This window comes from Tympanuchus pallidicinctus, unplaced genomic scaffold (assembly GCF_026119805.1).
Source record: "Tympanuchus pallidicinctus isolate F22 unplaced genomic scaffold, pur_lepc_1.0 scaffold18, whole genome shotgun sequence".
NCBI classification, from domain to species: domain Eukaryota; kingdom Metazoa; phylum Chordata; class Aves; order Galliformes; family Phasianidae; genus Tympanuchus; species Tympanuchus pallidicinctus.
Window position 1 is genome coordinate 426,439 of NW_026294699.1, and position 17,791 is coordinate 444,229.

The following is a 17,791-nucleotide window of genomic DNA, read 5'->3' on the forward strand; positions in this document are numbered from 1 at the left end:
TGTATTTTGCTGTGTATTTCACTGTACTCGCTATTTTGTTGAGAGTATACAGAATCCACTGTGCTTATCTCCTACCTTTTAACAGCTTAGAGTCATTATCTTCATTTTCAGTATACAGAGAGCACTGTGGTATTGTTGCATACCAAAATACAGATTCTAAATGTCTGCACTTATAAAAGGACACTTTGTTTTTTTTCCCAACGGTTCCATATTTAGAAGTAGGGGTACTCATTTTTGTGTCTTCCTGTCTCTTTTCTGCTGTTTTTTTTTTAATGTTCCATAAGCATTCCCTTAGCCCCTTTCTGTGTAAATAAATGGACTCATTGAAATAGAGAATTGGGGATTCTATAAAAGCATACTATCCTCTGTCTGGGATTATATTTTATTTTTTGAAATAGTGTGTCAAGGATTTCATAGAAGATAGAATTTTTAAAATATATTTCTGTGGAAAGAAATCACTAGTAATAATACATCGAGGTTTTGTGTTTGTTTGGTTTTTTAAAATTTTATATTCACCTTGTAAGAACTTTGTGTATCCTTTATAGGAGATAATACAGAACTGTAGTAGTACAGTGGGATATTTTAAGAGGCCTAAGAAGTATCTGATGTCAAGTGACTTAGGGAGAGTCTTCCCCACCTGTACTGATTATATAACCTTGCACTGTATTCCTACTCTGTCAGTGCTCTGAAATATGCCAAGTTATCTTCTCCAGCGTGGACTGAAAACTGCTGCTGGAGTGCAGCTGCTGTCTGTTGCATTTTTAGTTGCACCACAGAGGAGAAATTCTGTGTGGGAAGAATACTTCTGCTAAAAAAATATATATATTTTATATATATATATATATATATATATATAATATATATATAAACAAGTGGAAAGTTGCATCCTGCTGTTTTGCTTTCTGTACATCTCAGAAAAGCATGTGAAAACTGGAATGTATTGCAGTAGAGTTGCAGAGTTTAAATCACAGAGCAGGCTCATTACTGTATCATCCAAAAATAAAGTAAACATTCTCTGGACAGCTAAGCAGTCAGCTTCCTGAAAGTAAAACATATCCAGGAGAATCCATGCATATGGGTGCTTGTTTCTCCAATGCTGTTTAATTTCAGCCTGAATAACTAGGACATTATGTCCTAAGGCAAATGGCATTTCGTATCCGTATCATTTAGAAAAAAACAGAAACTCTATTTTAAATAATTCTATTATTATCTGAACGTGACTCTAAGAGAATAATCACTTATCAGTGAGCAAATACTACAGTGACCACTACCTGCTACTGTCAGAGTGATGGCATCTATTCTGGATTTTTGCTCTTAATGCTGGAGGTAGTAATTGTGTGAGTGCTAAGGTGGATAATGGGCAACATACTGCCATTTAATCAAGTGTGGATTAGAGCCAGTTCAGGAGTGGTGAAAGCTGAATTACTTCTTATGTTTGTAGGATCTATACCAGTACAAAAGCAATAATGGAGGAATTCAACTTATATGGAGATAAAGCCTGTGACTGTTGTCATTCTCATGGAAGTAGAATTAGGCTTTTCATAGAAGTGATTGCCAAAGAATAGACATCATGTAATGCATTCCAATTACTTTAAATAAGAGATTAATGCCTCTTCTATTTGTGAAAATGGTATGGCTAGAATTGCAGCTGGTAGCAGGTGTGAATCAGCTTGCTGGAATAAATTTCCTGCTGTATGACCCTTCATGTGCCTCTTCTATTCTATTGTGTTGATCAAAGGGTTGGTTTTATAGCATTGTGGTTTTCTAAAGGCATTAATACCCTACAGTATAATGCTTTAAATTTTAATTGACTTAAGAATTGGCATCTCACTGCATTCACATTCTCAGGAGTCCTTGGTAATCAAAATGATCCCTTAATTGGCATATTTATGTTTTCAGAGGGGTTAGTCAATTGTGTGGGTTTTAGTTCTGTGTAAGTTGAATGCTGTAAACCTCTGGGATCATGCTTTATATCAAGCCTTGCAAAAAGGATGAATGCCACATATTTGCACAGCCACAGCCCAGCATAAAAAACAAAGACTTGTGACCTTGAGTAACATGAGTGTATAATGTTAGTTGCGTTTTCTGCTTTCCTTTTCCAGGTCCGCTGTGATAGGGAAGTACAGGAGCTGCGTCAGTGGCAAAAGCAGTTGAGAGATGAAAAAATCATTTTTCAAAGAGTAGAAGAGTTCTGGGCTAGGCAGGAAGCCAGAGGTAGGTGAATTAAATTGCTTATTGTAATGATTTTTTTTTTTTACATTAAATATTTAATTTTTATACTTTAAGTTGCATTAAGAAATAAGACACACAGTGGAACACTAATCATGAGTGACAAGGAAAGGCAGTCTCTGGTGGAAGTGCCTGGCTGTTTCTTCACAATCACTATTTAACTTAGTTACTAGTATAGCTGAAAGTGGCAATGAAAAGTACAATACAGGGCCAAAGATCAGTAACTTCACAGAATTATGATAATGTGGTGGCACAATTATTTCCTAGTATCAGACTTCTACCCGCTGCAGAACACTGAAATGCTGATTTTTACCAGAAGGTTGTAGTACAGTTTTTCTGAACTGCAGAATTTCTGCACCTTTCACTGTGCTAACACTCACTGCTGCATCTCCATCAACATTCATAAGCATCGATGAGTGTCAGTGGGTGCCATTTTTCCACATGGAGGAATTCAGTGACGCACCTTTCCTTCATACACACTTCCACGTCAGATGCCATTTTCTGAGAGTGCCCCTCTGCTGCCATCTGTCACGGGGCAACCAAATGTAATGGGGTATTGGTGGGAAGATTCAACCTCTACTGCCATTCCTGCAACATCTGCCCCTGATGTTGTGGACCAACATAATGAAGTAGGAGGCATTATTTTCAGAGCAGTCTTCATAATTGACAGAGAAAATGAGGCCATGCTGCTTTAAGAAACTTTTTTGTCTGATTTTGAACAAGGCCTTTCTGACAGGGACAAAATTATTCTTTCATTATTCAGGCACATTGGTATGATTATGATCGCTCTTTGCCTGGTCTCTCTGCCTGCTATTTGTCTACTAACACAGGAGGATTCTCTAGCTCTTTATCAGCCTCTACTGCCTGGACTCAGATGAGATCCACATAGGGATGTGAGGTGCCTGTCAATAGACAGAGGTGATAGGAGTTTATTCAGCTATACTGCTCATCAGCTGATGAGAGGGAAACGTCTGCTCTACCAGTCACTATTGCGTCCCTTGTTCTGATGGCCCTGCTGCCAGTCTTTGCCCACAACTATGTAAAGTATTCAGGATGTAGTTGCACGCAGTTGGATCAAACTAGTAATTGCCAAAAGGGTTTGTCACAGTCTATCTCTGGAAACAATTTCAGTGACTGTGTAACTGCACCACAGGTTTGGATCAGCAGCAGTTATCTGTGGGGCAGGTTATTTTTCTGTAATATTGCCACGATTGCTGTATCTATCAGAACAGAAAGAGAACTGGGGACAGAGGGAATTCCTTCCAAGCAGCTCACAGCTTGGTTAAATGGAGCAGAACGTGAGATGGTGTTCTCATCATAGCTGGTTCCTGTTCAAGCTGAGGAAGTGCTAACCTCCGGGTGATCAGCAGGAGCTAATGGCTGGGGGCAAATCATGTTAGATTTCTGAAGCTTGGTGTGCAAGAAGGCATCCATCAGAGTCCTCATTCTGAGCCTGGTTTTCATGACACTTTGCTGGGATAGGAGGTTTGTCTTTGAATCCCTTCAAGGCTAAGGGAGTTCAGAATCAGGTTTCTGTGAAAGCTTTTAAAATAGGGAGTGCTGGTCAGTTAGATACCAACTATCCAGAAAAATCTCCACCTCTAGTTTTCAAGTGATTGAAAATTGCTGATACACAGATAGGATTAGGCAGCTTCTTTGTTTTTAGGACACCACTGGTCTCAGTGCTCTCAAATGAACTAGACAGCTTTTCACTCAAGCACTGAATATTTATAGTCACTGTTTGGAGCTGTTTCTCTTAGCTGTATCTATATGCCTTGCCGGTGCTTTATTAGTTAACTTTCTTGAGCCATGTTTAGAGCCATGTTAGATGTTTAGAGTCTAAACTGAGACTTGGAATTTATTGTGCTGTGGCTTCATTCAAAGTGGTGTTTCTCTCATTATTTTGTATGCAACCTAACTCTTCTTACTTAGTTGGAGTTAGTGTATTCATGAGCAGATATGAGGTAGGGTATTCTGGAGTTGAGTGCTTAACGTTCTCACAGCAGGCTTTGTTTTAGAAACTACAGTAAGAATGTCTGTACGTAAAGAGTACTCATTAATGTTACAGCTGTAGCAACCAGGGCTTTATTGTACAAGAAGAGAGCCTTGCAATTTTTCAGTGACTTCTGTCATCAACTCTTTTGTGGCTATTGCTAATTCCAAAATAGTACTGCTTTTTAATAAAGGATATGACAAAACTTCTTTATTAAGTAGTTAATCATTAAGTAGCTCATGCTCTGTAAATGCCAATGGGATTAGGAGCAGTTAGGTCATTAGCCTAATGCACTGCAATTATTCTTTCAATTTGGTTGTGCATCCAGTCTATCTGTCCAGTCCCAAGTAGATCAGGGTAAAAGCATGGCACAAAAGTCCCAAACATTTCCCTCTGCTTGAAATCTTCTATAGAAAGTTTTTGACTAAAGGTGAAGGAGAAATCTGTCACTAATAACAATTGTTGTAACAATTGGAATGACAAAATAGCCCATTGTTTTCAGCTTTCCATACTTTAATGGCTTTTTTCCTTCACACAAAATAAATGTAGTTGGCACTTGGGTTAATAATAATATTTTAAACCAATGCTAGGATTTTCTGATGTGAAATGCTGGCAATTCCAGAGGGGCTACATTTATGTAATACCAAGAAACACAAAGAAAATACGTAGCACTTACTGACTGATAACAGACATTGACAAGCTTTTGATTCCTTCAACATCTGTTCAATGATTTCTGATTTATACTTGTTCATCTGTTGGGTAGCACCAGTTTTGAAGGGACCCTCTCAGGGTAATGTTGCTGTTACGCTGTAAGCCATTGAGTTTGTTGAAGTGCAGTGCAGAGCACCAACTAATTCTGCAATCAAAACTGGATAATTGGACCATATTTCTAATGGACAGTAGTTACAGTACAGATCTTTCCAGTAAATACCTTAATACACTGTGCTTTTGTAACACAGTTTCTCATCTGTTGTGTGGAGCAATATTTGAACCCACTCTCACGTAACAGCTGTACAGTTATGTTCTGGTCCTGCAGCTACCACCCCAGGGGATGGGTAATCTCCTGGCTCCTGGCTCACCTGCACTGCGCAGAGCCTTACACGGAGGGAGGTCTGTCTACAGTCCTGCTGCTCTCCCTGTAATGACAGATGGGGACAGTAGTGGTGTCTAAAGGACAGATAGTTCTGTGGTTTGCAAATTTGCAAGAGCAAGGAGAGCAGTTCCCTCTTGGTGGTACTTTTTGTGCCCAGGCAGCTGTTCTTCATGATCTCCAGGGAAAACATGAGCTGGAGGCTAGTTTCAGCTACATAATGCTGCTTAACAAAATGTGTCTGAAGTCTGCTTTTGTTGTGATAGTGAATGATTTGGAGTGTGCTTACTGAAAACTCCATCCACTGGAAAGTGTGCAGTGGAAAAACCTATTCATCCAATTCTGATTGCAGAATAAGTTGGTGGTCTGTGCACAGAGGATGACATCCATCCAACAGTACAGCATTCGTAGTTGTTAGCATGGGAATGACTGGCCTGCATTGATACCAGCGTTGCTGCCAATGAAGTAGGACCAGATTTCTTTGAGTGGGTATTAACGTATGGAAAGGCAGGCCCATACCTAACAGAGACAGCATTGAATGGCAGCCCGAAAAGTGGTGCCTCATACCCACACAAGCAGCAAGGACTGCAATGAAAGCACATTGTATTTCAGCTGGGAAGGCATTGTGTCAGCTGGCAGAAGCCTCACCAGGAACATTTTTTAAATTAAGTGTTAGCCAAGAGAACGTGCATGCAAGAAAACATGCAAAAAGAAAAAAGGAAAGTTAAAATTAAAGCTGCCATAAATAATCATTTTTTCAAAAGACATTGCTTTCAAAACCTTGATGTATCACAGCCTCCTCAAGTGCCTTGCTGTTATAGCAATATATGAGGGCTGCTCTGAAAGTAAGGCCTCCTATTTCATTACGCTGGCCCATAGCCTCAGAGGCAGATGTTAGTGGGATGGCAGTAGAAGCTGAACCTTCCCACCAACACTCCATTACATTTTGTTGCTTTGTGACAGATGGCAGTAGAGGGGCACTCCAGCAGAATTGCATCTGATATGGAAATGCAGATGAAGCAAAGGTGTGCCATTGAATTTCTCCATGTGGAAAAAATGGCACCCATTGACATTAATTAACACTTGTGAATGTTTATAGGGACCAAACAAGTGGGTGCTGGCACACTGAGGGGTGGGTGCTGCATTTCAGCAGTGATGACAGTGACAGTGGGGCACTTCTGCTGGTGCAGATTGTTATGAATTGCATGCAGCTCTTGTTCTTTGCTGGTGAAAACGCACAGCGAGAGCATTGAAAAAATTGTATTTTGTAACCAAGAATTTGCTCTATCAGATGGTGTTATTTTGCTCTGTTGGGTTTTTTTTCCACAGAAATAAGTAGGAGGCATGTAAGATGCTACAAGCTGGCAAACTTTTCTGTATCTGCATTGTGCTATACACAGGACTTTCAAAGCCTCACTTCAGTATTAAATGTTTAGAACATTGAGTATTTATTTTCTTGTCTTCCAGCAGATCTGATTATGTGTAATGTCAATTTTTGCAATGATCAAGTTTTTCTTCAAAAAAACTTTTCCACAGTATACTTCCAACACAACGCTTTGAGAAAGGGTGTAAATGATATTAGATGTCTGATTACAGCTTACCGTCTTCACACATAGAAAGTTTTAAAGGTTGAAACTTGAAGTATGCTTCCAGGGGACAAGATGAAACCATTCTGAATGTGATGTGAGCAAGAAAAGTCAGGACCGGGGGGGGGGGGGGGGGGGGGGGGGGAGGGGTGTGGGACTGTGCCATTCAGCTGTTGAATTCATACCAAAAACCTCCCATCTCTGAAGAATTTTTTCTGTAAACTACACTTAAGTTGTTTTGGAAAATCATGTAGTGATAAGAGTTCCCTTGCCTTCTCTACCAATTGTTTCCCAATGAAAAAACAACTTCCTTTTAATCATCCTCATAGAGATTTCCTGTCGTCAAATTAATTATTTTAGGATGGTAGGACAAAGCTGTTCCATCACTCCAAAGTATGATGTAAAATTGTTCCTTTTCAATTTCTTGCTTCAAACAGTGCAAGTTTATATTGCTTATATCACATTAGCTTTCAATATTATCAACTTGTTTCTGTAATTATTTGACTGAGCCCTGCTAAATTAATATAAGACTATCCATTACATAAAATAGCTTTGGGGCACAGACAGATGGCTGTTTGAAACAGCTGTACCACTTTAAGAAGTTACTGTCCAGGGGTTTTCATTATCAATCTCAGCTGTGATGCCATAATTATGTTAGCGCTCCAGCTGCTCGTATTTCTGCTATTACTACTCTGCTGTTTATTAATGTTCTTAAAACTCATTTCACTGTAAAGTCAACGAAGTTGGTTTCCACTGCCTTTGTCTATGGTGTGGTCTCACCCAACTGACTCTGCACTGAAGGGAAATATGAGCACTTACGCAGTAATTAGTAGCATAACACAACTGCTTCTTAAGCTCATCTTTCTACGCATTTAACTGAGTTACTGTGAAATCTCCCCTCTAATTAAACCACTGAGCTCCTTGCATCAAGCAGGACAAAGCATTTGTTATTACTGAAAGCTCAGATGTCACAAATAAACCATTAAGATCAAAACATTTTAAAGTTGATAGATCATTGTGTTACAAAGTTAGCTACATCAAGAATAACAATGAAATCTCAAATTTGTAGATGACTCAAACCCTATTTATTAGATGCTGTAAATAGTGTTGAATCTAACTGTGGGGGATGAATGGTGAGCTGCCAGATAGCTTTTAGAAAATGCTGACTCAAGCAGTAATGTGATTCTATTGACACTACTAGAAGGATCAGCATACCTCTGTGTGAAAATATCAGCCAAAATGCAAGCTAGCAGTCACATTCTGCTGTGGTGCAGCTCGCAGCACAGTGCTACCTATACCTTATTTCATGGGTCTGTCTTGGGCAAGTGTTTATTATATTGGTGCTGAAAGCAGAGTGATGCTGAAAAATGATGCCAAAGGGAAGTTAGAAATGCGGCTGTATTGTAATTAACAAGTTTAAAGGCATTCTTAACTTTCCTCTTTTCAGAAAGTGTGTAAACACATCCATCATAATTGAAACAAATTGTGAAGTCTTAATTTTTATAAGATCATTGGCAGAACAAAACAGCTTTTGAGTATTTTCATTTGTTTGTTTTTAAGTAGGGGCCAGTTTGTGATCTGCTTTGGGCAGCTGAGGTGCCCAACTTGCCCATCAAAAAGATAGTCCTTGTGCTTCCTTGGCTGAGCTTTCTACCCATCTCTCCTTTCCTTGGCTCTTGTGCTGAGAGTTTTGTAGTAAGCTGCTCCAGCTGGCTGATCTGCCCAAAGACTGCTCTCTGTTCTGCACTGTGGCCTTCCACATTTCTTTTTTGCTGGATAAACCCGGTATGACACAGCCTTTAGATCCAGTGCAAGGGAACTGATGCCCCAGTAACGAGGGGAGCAACGCCACCCATTTGAGATAGCAGCTCACTTTTTAGATCAGCTGATCTGTGCTGTGCCTACAGGGTCATGTGAAACCATACCCTCTGTGGTATGCCTGCTTGGTGTGCTGGGCCAGGGTACAAAGCAACCTCATGTAAACCACTGACTCTCCCCCTACTTCAAAATGCATTTAAAAGCATCTCTTTTTTTCCTCACTTCACAAATTTTCACTCTCCTATTATTGTATCATATGTACTGCTTATCACTTGTTTTGAAAAGTATTCTGGGTGTATAAGCAATGAATATTAAGATGTTATAATTATGAAATAAACAAGAGAGGTAAAGCAGACTATGATAACAAAAAGAGAATAGATAGAAAGCTTACCCATATCCTGGGCTCTCTTACAAAACCCCAGCAGAGCGAATCTCCAGAAGAAATCCTTCCCCCTGCTAGCCAGCTCTTAAATAGGTCTAGGAATTGCCTTCACCTGTGCTCCTGTGGCTGACTCATTGCTCGCCTCAGGTGATCAATCAGAGGTTCAGGCCGTGACTCAGAAGTTCCCATACACTGGGATATAGCATTTGAAAACTTTGCATGAAAATACTGAAGAAAAAAAATAGGGGAAACAAACAGCATCCTGCAGAACTGTTGATCTCTTTTAATGCGTGGCTGATAAATTTCTCTTTGAGTGCAAAGAAAAAGTTACATTTCTTTCAGCCTTATCTAAGGTCACAATGTTATAGCATTGTTTGCTACACTGCTCCATTGCTGTAAAATTACATTCCATAAAATGATCTATACATCAAGTGTAAATTACTTCTATCAGTATCTACTTACAGACTGAAAATGTAGAAATGAAATGCATAACAGTCAGGACTCAGTTTAGTGGTGCACAGCTTTAGACTTGTAGGGAGAATTAGAATTCTTGCCTGTATAGATCCATTGGTTTAGCATAGTTGATGGGATAAATTAGTTCTAGAGTACTTACAGAAAAATTAAAATTTAAAATTAAAAAAAATTAAAAATTATTACCTTCAACATAGAATATGTAGGCCACTCCAAAAGTAAAGCCTTCTACTTATTTCCTTGGAAATGACAGCAGATACAAAGAGCACAGTAACACCATTTGAAAGAGCACATTCTTGGCTACAAAACACCATTTTTGAATACAGTCACCACCGCTAGCTGTGCATTTTCACCAGCAGTGAACAAGAGCTGTATGCTGGGCTCATCCAGATCTGCACCAGTGGAGGTGAACCGCTGTTGCTGTCACCACTGCGGAAATGCAGCACCCACCCCGCACTGTGCCTCACCCACCCACTGTTTGGTTTCAGTAAATATTCAGCAAACATCAGTGAATGTCAGTGAGTGCCATTTTTTCCGCGTGGAGGAATTCAGTGACACCCTTTTGCTTCATCCGCATTTCCATGTCCAACACCATTCTGTCAGAATGCCCCTCTGCTGCCATCTGTTACACAGCAATAAATTTTAATGGAGTATTGATGGGAAGGTTCAGCCTCTGCTGCCATCCCACCAACATTTGCCTCTGACATCATGGGCCAGTGTGATGAAATAGGAGGCATTGCTTTCAGAGCAGCCCTTGCACTAATAAAAAACGACCACAGAAGTTATGAATGAGCAGCAAATGAGCTTGAGGCTTCCTTTTTTTTCTTTCTTGGTGACTTTGTTAGCTGCCTGTTCTCAGAGGCCACCATAGCCTTAGCTTTGCCAAGTTACAGTGAATGAACACTGCATGTGGAAAACATAATTAAACCAGACTGAGAAATAAAGTAATCTTCAGATGGGGAGGGTTGATTTCGAGACACAGGATGGAATATTCCTTTGCACGCCACTTGATTTTCAAGCTATATTTCTCCTTTGGCAGAAGTTATTACTCACCTGGTGGGAGCTTTTAAGAATAGTGCTTTAAAAGATTCTTTCTTTTGCCTTGGATGAGTGCAACCAGCAACATGCTGGATGAACTCAGAACGTAGGTGTTATTTCACTGGAAAATCCTTGAAAGTATGAATGAGGCAGCAGATAGATAAAGGAGGGCTGCTTATTTTAGGAGCATGTGTTGTGCTAAAGCAGGAACAGATGCATGCGGTCATCAAGTAAGGAAATGTGGTCAGTCCTGCAGCTGTGATATGTCTCCATCTGAATTATGAAGAAGGATTTGAAAACTGAGTAGGTTTACCAAGTTAAGCTGGAGAGGGGAAGTCTTGTCTGCATTCTTGAGAAGGATGGCTGTATCACGATTGTATCACAATAAATAGCAATATTACAATGAAACAGAATGGAAAAACATTAAATTCAGTGCCCAGAAAGAAAAGTTCTGCCTGATGAAACTTCTTGGAACTTCTTAAGCGTGTGAATATAGTCATGGACTCCAGCACATACTCACTGATGAGTCTATAAATGAAGTTACAATTGCATGCATGTTTGCAGAGTGAGCAGTTTCCCAGACAAAATACCAGAAGGAGTAAACTTTTTGCTCCCGAGAGTCACGTGTTACACTAGGCTTTGAAAGTACGTGTATTTAAATGCACCATAAGTAGTAATATTGGATTAGCAGAAGACAAAGTCTGAGTAGATAATGGATCTTTTAAAAATGTAGTTTGCTTATGAAAATTCAGCTCAGTAAAATGTAAGGAATTCATTATTTCTACATCTTGGGTTACTGCTTCCTTATTTTTTTCCACTTTGATCAAGGGAGGTTGAAGTGTAGTCATGTCTAAGCATGGTACGCGCCAATTTTTTCTTTACTTTTTTTTTCTTTCGTGATTTAATCAGTCTTCCTTTAATAATACATCTAATTCTTTAATTGATCTCATTATGAAGTTCTTGTAAGCGGAGACTTCCCCATATTCCATGGTCCCACACTTTTAAGTTATATGAAAATATCTGTTAACATATGAAATGTTGCAGGTTTGTCTTCTGATGATTTTGCAACTGTGATGTATGAATTGAAAGGCTTCTTGCTGCCACTGTGCAACTAGAACAATTCTACTCCTAAAAAAAAAAATAATCACTGCATTTACAGACATTCCATTGTTTCTTTCCTAAGCAAAAGTGCTGTATTCAGAATGATTTTCAGTGGAACCAGGCATGTAGTTGCTTTCAGTTTAAAAGTAGATCTGTAAGTTATCAGTGGCGCAAAAGACACTGAAATTTCTTTTTTAAAAGTGGAAGGAGATCCAAGAACAAAGCAGTGCCTGTGGCTGAGTACGTGATGTTTTTCACCAAGTCTAATTCGAGATGCTTGAGATGTTTCTGAAAGTTTAATCTTGGCATGAACAGCTGAGAATGTAGTGATAAAAGTCATAAGGCTCATGATGTAGATTCTGCCTTATTGGTCCACACCCTGAACTCAGACGTCTTTGAAAAGTGACAAAGATGACAGTCAGTTTAATTTCTGAAACTGTGCTGGGAGTGTTTGAGAAAGAAAAGTAAATAAAGATGGCAATTTAGATAAGCTACAAACTATGCAATCTTCTGAACTGTGCTTACAGAGTTACCAGCAGCACAAGGCCGAACAAATCTTCCAGCACCAAAGTTGTACTTTCACCCATCACTGAGCAATTTTTAAGAATGATTGTAGTGTAATAATGACTGTAGTGGAAAAGAAGACAGTTGCTATTTGCTGATTGTTCTGTGATTATAGAAATGCACTTTGTTTTTCTGTTTTAAGGAGGGGAGAAATTTTTCGTGGGCTTCGCAATATGTTTTCTTTTAACGTTTACAAGATAATAGTGAAAAAATGAGAACATTTGAAATGTTTGAACATTGAAAACTCTGTTGTTTTTTTTAATTCAGGCATATGAAAACAAATGTATATCTTTACACTAACTATGAGATGTGTTAAAACCCCAAAGGAAAGGCTGCTCTCAAATACGAAGTAAAACCTCCAAATATTTCTGCAGCAAAACTAGATTTGAGACTAATTTGGTTGAGAAGAATAAAACAGGGAGGCAGGAAAAGAAAGACCATTAATGAAGGACAAACTGCAGAACACACAAGTTACTTGTTCCTACCTTCCCTTAGGTATTGGACGTCTTTTTCAACATAACTGTCCCCTTTTTTTTTTTTTTTTTTTGTACCTTGTCATTTCTTTTGTCATTTCTTTTAGTTTATATGAGTGTTTACATTCGATGGCTTTACAGAACTTACCTGTTTTCCAAACAGTAAACATGTCAGAAATAAGAGGGGTGATGGCTGTCAGTGCAGTGCTGTTGAAGCTCCCGTCACACCTGGCATTCCAGCTCTGCCCAAACTGCCTTCTGCCCATCATTCCCCAACTGCTTTCTGGGGGGCCCCGCTTCCAGCCAACTTCTGCTTTTTGCATCTCAGCTACTTGCCTGGAAGAGCTGCAGCAATCAGCTCTTGCTGAAGATGTGCTGGTTGCCTTCATTCTGGACTTTTCTCTCAGTCCAGGATCTTCCTCCTTGACTGGCTGTGTTTCTGTGGCTGCCTCTCTCTGCTTGATGGCTGGGCAGGCGTAGGCCATGCAGTCCCCAGCACAGGAATTCTGCATGCTTTGTGCTCTCCCAGACTCAGGTGTTCATCTCAGCTGTTCATGCAGTTTAATAGATGTCAGTCAGTGCTTTCCTCTTTGTAAACCTTGAATTGTAAAAATGTCATCTGGATATTTTGAAATGAATGCTTCAACTTTTGGTCAAAATATTAGGAAGTATGGTACATTACATAAATACTGCTAGACATCTTCCAGTCCTTTTTCTCATCTCCATTACTGCCTTTTGCTAGCTGGGGGTCTCATGCTTCCCTAGTCTGAATGTAAGTGGATAAACAAATTCCCTGCAGTAGTTTGTTCTCCAGGCATTGAATGCAACCATTGTGGCTGTGTATGCCTGGCACTTGAGGGAGGCCCTGGGCCCCAACAAAGCCCTGGGCCCAAAGCAGGGGCTGCTCAGGCACCACCTGCCCTCTGCTGCAATGTGTGGGGCTACAGCAAATGTCCTTGTGACGACAGTAAGTGATTCACAGCCTCTGTGGGTGCTTTGGAGAGTTGGGTTTGCCCTGTCTCTTTTTTATGCCCCTTTTACAAAAGCATTGTTACATGAGTGATTTGGGAGTTGCATTTCAGATCTGTGGGAAGCAGACATGTCTATGAGCACAGCGTTTCAGTTTTGTTTTTTGTTATTGTTGTTTGTAGTTTGTTGTTGTTTTTTTTTTTTAACGTGTCTTTTCTTCACTTCCCTATTACAAGTGACTGAACATTTCCTGAAGTGAAAGATTTCACTAACAGTTGCCTGCATGTTGACTTCCAATAATAAGAGGCTAAAATTATACGCATTTTTCATAGAGAGCTGTCTCTTTGAAACTCAGGTCTTATTTCAGAAAGATTGCTGGCAGCTCCAGTTTCACGCTCAGGCTTCTTTGGCATTTCACTGGGAGGCGAGGGTGAAACTGATTTCTATATATATATTTTTTAACTCTAAGCCCTTGCTAGTAAGTTATTCCAATATATTTTCTTTAATGGATTTTCATCTTCTAATTGTTTGAGTCTTTTTTCATTACTGTTTTCAACTGTTTAAATTACTAAATGTAATTCTCACTGTTTTTATAATTTAAACAGAGTGTGGGTGTATAAACCTTTCATAAGCTTCTGTCACAAACCAGTTGTATTTTACAGTAGTACGTAGCATAAAGTAGGTCATAGGCTGTTCACTGTTAAGTTGAAACAACCAGATTTTACAGAATTCTGTTTTATTTGTGCATTAAGATGAGGGAAAATTGCCTGTTACCTAAAATAGATGGTAAGGATGTTTGTACCTAATGTATATGTGAAAAGGACAAAGTCCTAGGCAGGCAATCCTTTGATGTGTAGTTGGAGTTCTGCAGATTACTGAATATTCCACTCCCAGGAGTTGACTGAAACTGTAAATGCATTCAAACTCTATGCTTCTTTTAGCCACCATCTGTGCCTTCAACACTGCAACATCAGTACCATAAACTATGTAGAACAAGCTGCATTTCCGAGGCATGTGGCAGACAAACAAATTATTGTAGCGGGAGCTGCAAGTCAAAAATATGGCTCAGTTAACAGCTCTGCTCAGAGACCCTCACCTCACTCACAAAGAAATTAAGTGCAGTCTCCGCTGGTGTTAATTGTTGTAGCATCCTGTGATTTAGGACATGCATGTGGCTGCAGTTTGAAATAGGAATTGTTAAAATCAGTAACATGAGTGCACTGGTGACAACAACCTTATCTACTCTGGCAGTAGAAAACGTATGCCCTGTACAGATAGAAACCATGTATCAGAAATCCCTACACTACACTATCCCTACACTTTTTGTCAGTTTTAAATAATGAGCACTACCAGTAAATCTTAAACTACGAGACTGTTCTAAACACCACTATAAGATGTGGGGGTGATTATGTGTTACGGAATGGACATTTGGACTGTTCATTTCACATCCTGAATAGTGATTGCAGAAAAGCACCTGAAAAGATCTCTTTTGTTTGGGTTTTTGTTTTTTGTAAACTTACATGGTCATAATGCCTAAGGGCCTCAGCTGCTCTGTGCCTTGGGTCTCGAAGCAGGCGCTGATGTTTTAGAACAAAATAAAATATTGTGATAATACCTTATGTTCCACTTCTATTTAAATCTCACATTACATTTCCTATGAATGTATAATTCATGATTAGGAATTCCCTGCAGAATTTTTTTACACATTCTGTTACACGAACAACTTGGGAGTTAAGGGGTTTGTCCTTTTTCTGGGAGCTGAGTCCAACCTCCTGTCAAAATGGTTCTCTTGGCACTGCCCAGACTGCAATCGCCCCAGTCTACCTGGCATCCTCAGGCAGCTCGTTCTGCCCAGTTATGTCCATATGCCTTTCCCCAGCATGCAGGAAATCTCTCTAAAAGGGGATGGCCTTCGCTGCAGCAGAATCACATTCATGCAACGGTGGTAATCTGTTAGTGTAAGGAGGGAGAGGGATAAAATGGGAACAGTGCTGTTCAGCTTTAACATTTTTAAGGCCATTGAAAATGGAAATGGGTCTTTCTCTTGCTCCTGCTGAAAGAATGGCAGGACTGGTAAGACTTCAGGGATTAAAATTCAGCATGTAAGTAGCAATGGTGGTAAGCTTGTTCTTCGTATCAGCATTTACACCATTCACTGCTTTTAGATAGGTGTTGCCTGAAAAAATGTGTTGGATTATCAGCTCATGTAAATAGTTCTAAACTCCGTGGGAGTTATGCTAACCTGCCAACAAATCATCTTCCTTAGGCCTTTAAAAATATTAAAGCAAGTTAGTTCAGCTTGAGGTGTCACGGCCTGAAGAATATTTCCAATGGAAATTTCTAGTGAAAAGACTTAGGCAGGCAGACTTTGTTCCCCATCCTTCCAGCCCATCTGAATCCTAAGGACATCTTACTTTTCTGTCAGCATAGGAAGCAAGTATATGTCAAAAGCTATTTAAATAACTCTCTGAAATCCCAATTCATGTTGACAACCTGTGCTCCCTGGTTAGCATGATGTGATTCAAAATTGTTGTGCTTAAGTAACACAGGGTATGATAAGACATGGAAGCTCCTAACTAAAACCTAGAAGCTACCTAAGAGACCGGCTTGTCCTAATGTTGGACAGCATGTGTGAGCCCTGGGCTTTTGGAACTTTCTGCATTTTTTACAAAATATTTACAAAGGACAGCCTCATTACATCAAGAAATATCAAATAATCAGATATCTGGCCACCGTGGTTGTACCTGGGGTTTCTTAGGCATTGACTGTACTTCTTCTTCATCATGTATCACTTTTCCTTTATGTTTTCTACTAGCAAAGATCTTCCATGTTGGCAGCACTTTGAGCACCTTAAATGAGCCCATCGGAGTGCTGCAGCCCAATATTCTGGGAATATACCGAAGTTTTTGTTTGCTGGTTTATAGCTTCATACCTCAGAAAGGTAACTAGGCACTCCTGAAACTGTATGTGAAAGTATTTTTTTTGGCTTGAATGTCCTTCTTTGGCTTCAATGTAACTTCCCAATAAATGTGCTTGATGTGAAAAGCATACAGTATAGACGATCCATCTTGTAAGTAAATAGATTTTTATCTTTATAATTTAAAATTTGTAATCTAAAATATTTGTAAAATATTAAAATATTAAGAATGAAATGTGACAGCTGGAATCACAGTATGCTGAGAAACCAAACTCTTTTATCGAGAGAAGGCAAACATTATGTTAATCTGTATTACAGCATTCTGAACGAATACAGAGCTTTGAAAACAGCTTTCATTAGGAGCTGGGACATTTCACTTTTATGTAGAGCTTTTGTTCATTTAGAACTGTTTACTCCAGCAAGCAACCCTGTGCTCTTTGTTTGACTCATTTTTCCCATTTGGCAGACCCTCTGCAATCACATGGATAACATTCTTCTTTCCACTGAGACATAGAAAAACTATTCATTATTGACCTTGCTTGTTGTTCTTAATGACAAAAATATATTTATGTGCTAGGTGAATTGTATGACTCATCACTGACTTTTAATTGAAAATTCTTCAAAGCAAGAAACTCAAAGAGCTGCTTTCATTTTTAACAACCCAGTGACTTCTGACACCCTCTGCCCTCAGCTACACATGCCCCATTCCCACAGACAGCGCTGAGAACTGTGTGCAAGTATCTGAGTGCTGAAGCTTTGTTAGAACAAAAAATGACATACACAGAAAAAAAATACACTTTTTTGGCTGGATGGGGGATTTTTGTTTTTGTGTTGAGTAGGAGAGCATCTGCTGTGGAAGCGTGGATGTCTACATTCTGATTTATGTGCATGTTTTGGAAAGCTGAGTATTTAATGTTTTATTAAAGTGGGAAGCAAACTGGAAGCCTCAGAACATACACAAAATGATTCAGCATTTCAATTATGGTTTTTTCACCAAGCTCCCAAAACATGGAGCTCATGAACTAACTTGTGTAGTACTGATTTAGAAAGGTTAGCATGACAGTTTTACTTTGACGTGTGAGGTGTTATAAATCAGAGAGGTTACATCAGGGGCCAATTCTGTCCCAGTGTAAGTGGCCACAGTTTTGTTCAAGCAGACG

The 17,791-nt window shown here is 39.4% G+C and overlaps 1 protein-coding gene across 2 annotated transcripts in view; it reads left to right on the plus strand.

Moving 5' to 3' along the window:
• IQCK (IQ motif containing K) overlaps positions 1 to 17,791 on the plus strand; it is a 53,269-nt gene that overhangs the window by 24,971 nt on the left and 10,507 nt on the right. For both annotated transcript variants that reach the window (XM_052679837.1, XM_052679839.1), the window contains exon 8: positions 2,103 to 2,214. In XM_052679837.1, coding sequence (XP_052535797.1) covers positions 2,103 to 2,214 — 112 coding nt within the window. The remainder of the gene's footprint in view (positions 1 to 2,102; positions 2,215 to 17,791) is intronic.